The sequence below is a fragment of the Chaetura pelagica genome, unplaced genomic scaffold (genome assembly GCF_000747805.2).
Source record: "Chaetura pelagica isolate M959 unplaced genomic scaffold, ChaPel_1.0 scaffold591, whole genome shotgun sequence".
NCBI classification, from domain to species: Eukaryota; Metazoa; Chordata; class Aves; order Apodiformes; family Apodidae; genus Chaetura; species Chaetura pelagica.
Window position 1 is genome coordinate 63,412 of NW_009951959.1, and position 1,100 is coordinate 64,511.

Below are 1,100 nucleotides of genomic sequence, written 5' to 3' on the forward strand. Positions count from 1 at the left end.
TGGCATGGCTGGCCTGGATCCTGCAGGGGGCAAGGGACCCTGCTCCTGAGTCCCCTTGGCAGGGCACAGGGCAGTTAGTGCCACCAGTGGTCGATCACCAGGGCCAGGGACCACTGTGGGGTTCAGGGACTGACGGGTCACACCAGGTGCTCGAGGGGCCGTGCCAGGCTGTGCCTTCTGCAGCCCCCACAGCCGAGGGAACTGTGCACAATGACTGTCTCCAGGACACCAGGTGGCAGTGGGATTCCATCTCCACAGCCCCAATGGGTCTTTGTGCCCAGACATGTCCAGCCCGGCCAACCCAACCTGCCCAGGTGACAAAGATGATGGGGACATGTAGCTGCTTCCCGCTTTGCCATTATCCCCTGGGGGTGGGTCCCCTCCGTCCCTGGGGACACCTGCCCCTGGCCCTTGCCCCCCCTGGAGAGACTTCAGTCCTTAACATTCTTCCCAGCTTTAGCTAATTATTTCTTTTCTTTCTGTCTCCCAGAAAAACTCAAACAGCACAAAATCATCTTTGTGGTGGGTAAGTTGGTGTCCGGGTCCCTCTGCTGGTGGGGTCAAGGCCACAGCACATCCCTGTCCCCCCACACCTCCAGGGTTGGGGGCTGCCAGTGCCCAGGGCTGCAGATCTGGGGTTGGGGGCTGTGGGACCTCAACCCACCCCAGGTGCTGTGGGGTGGCTGTGGCTGCAGCCTTTCTTTTCAAGACTACGGTGAGTTGTGCTGGGACTGTGAAAGCACCTCTGGGTGGGCATGGGGTGGCAGCATCTGGGGTGACGTGACAATAAACGCTGGAGGGGGTGTGATGTCCTGGCTGCTGATGGGGTGGTGCTGTTGTCCTGGCCAAGTGCCTGCAGCCCATGCCACCCCCAAGGACCTGGCATCCCCCAGCCCACCCCAGAAGCAGTAATTCCCATCGCACTGGACCCTGGGGATCCTGGTGGGTCTGTGGTGTTGCTTCCAGGTCCCCCTGCAGCTCCTTACCTGTGGTTTGGGGCACGTGGGGCCCTCATGTGGCTTGCAGGTGGCCCCGGCTCAGGGAAGGGGACCCAGTGTGAGAAGATTGTGCAGAAATATGGCTACACCCACCTCTCCACG

The 1,100-nt window shown here is 61.2% G+C and overlaps 1 protein-coding gene across 1 annotated transcript in view; it reads left to right on the plus strand.

Annotated features, from left to right (window-relative positions):
* AK1 (adenylate kinase 1) overlaps nucleotides 1–1,100 on the plus strand; it is a 4,540-nt gene that overhangs the window by 600 nt on the left and 2,840 nt on the right. The window contains exon 2 of the mRNA XM_010000554.1: nucleotides 491–526. Coding sequence (XP_009998856.1) covers nucleotides 491–526 — 36 coding nt within the window. The remainder of the gene's footprint in view (nucleotides 1–490; nucleotides 527–1,100) is intronic.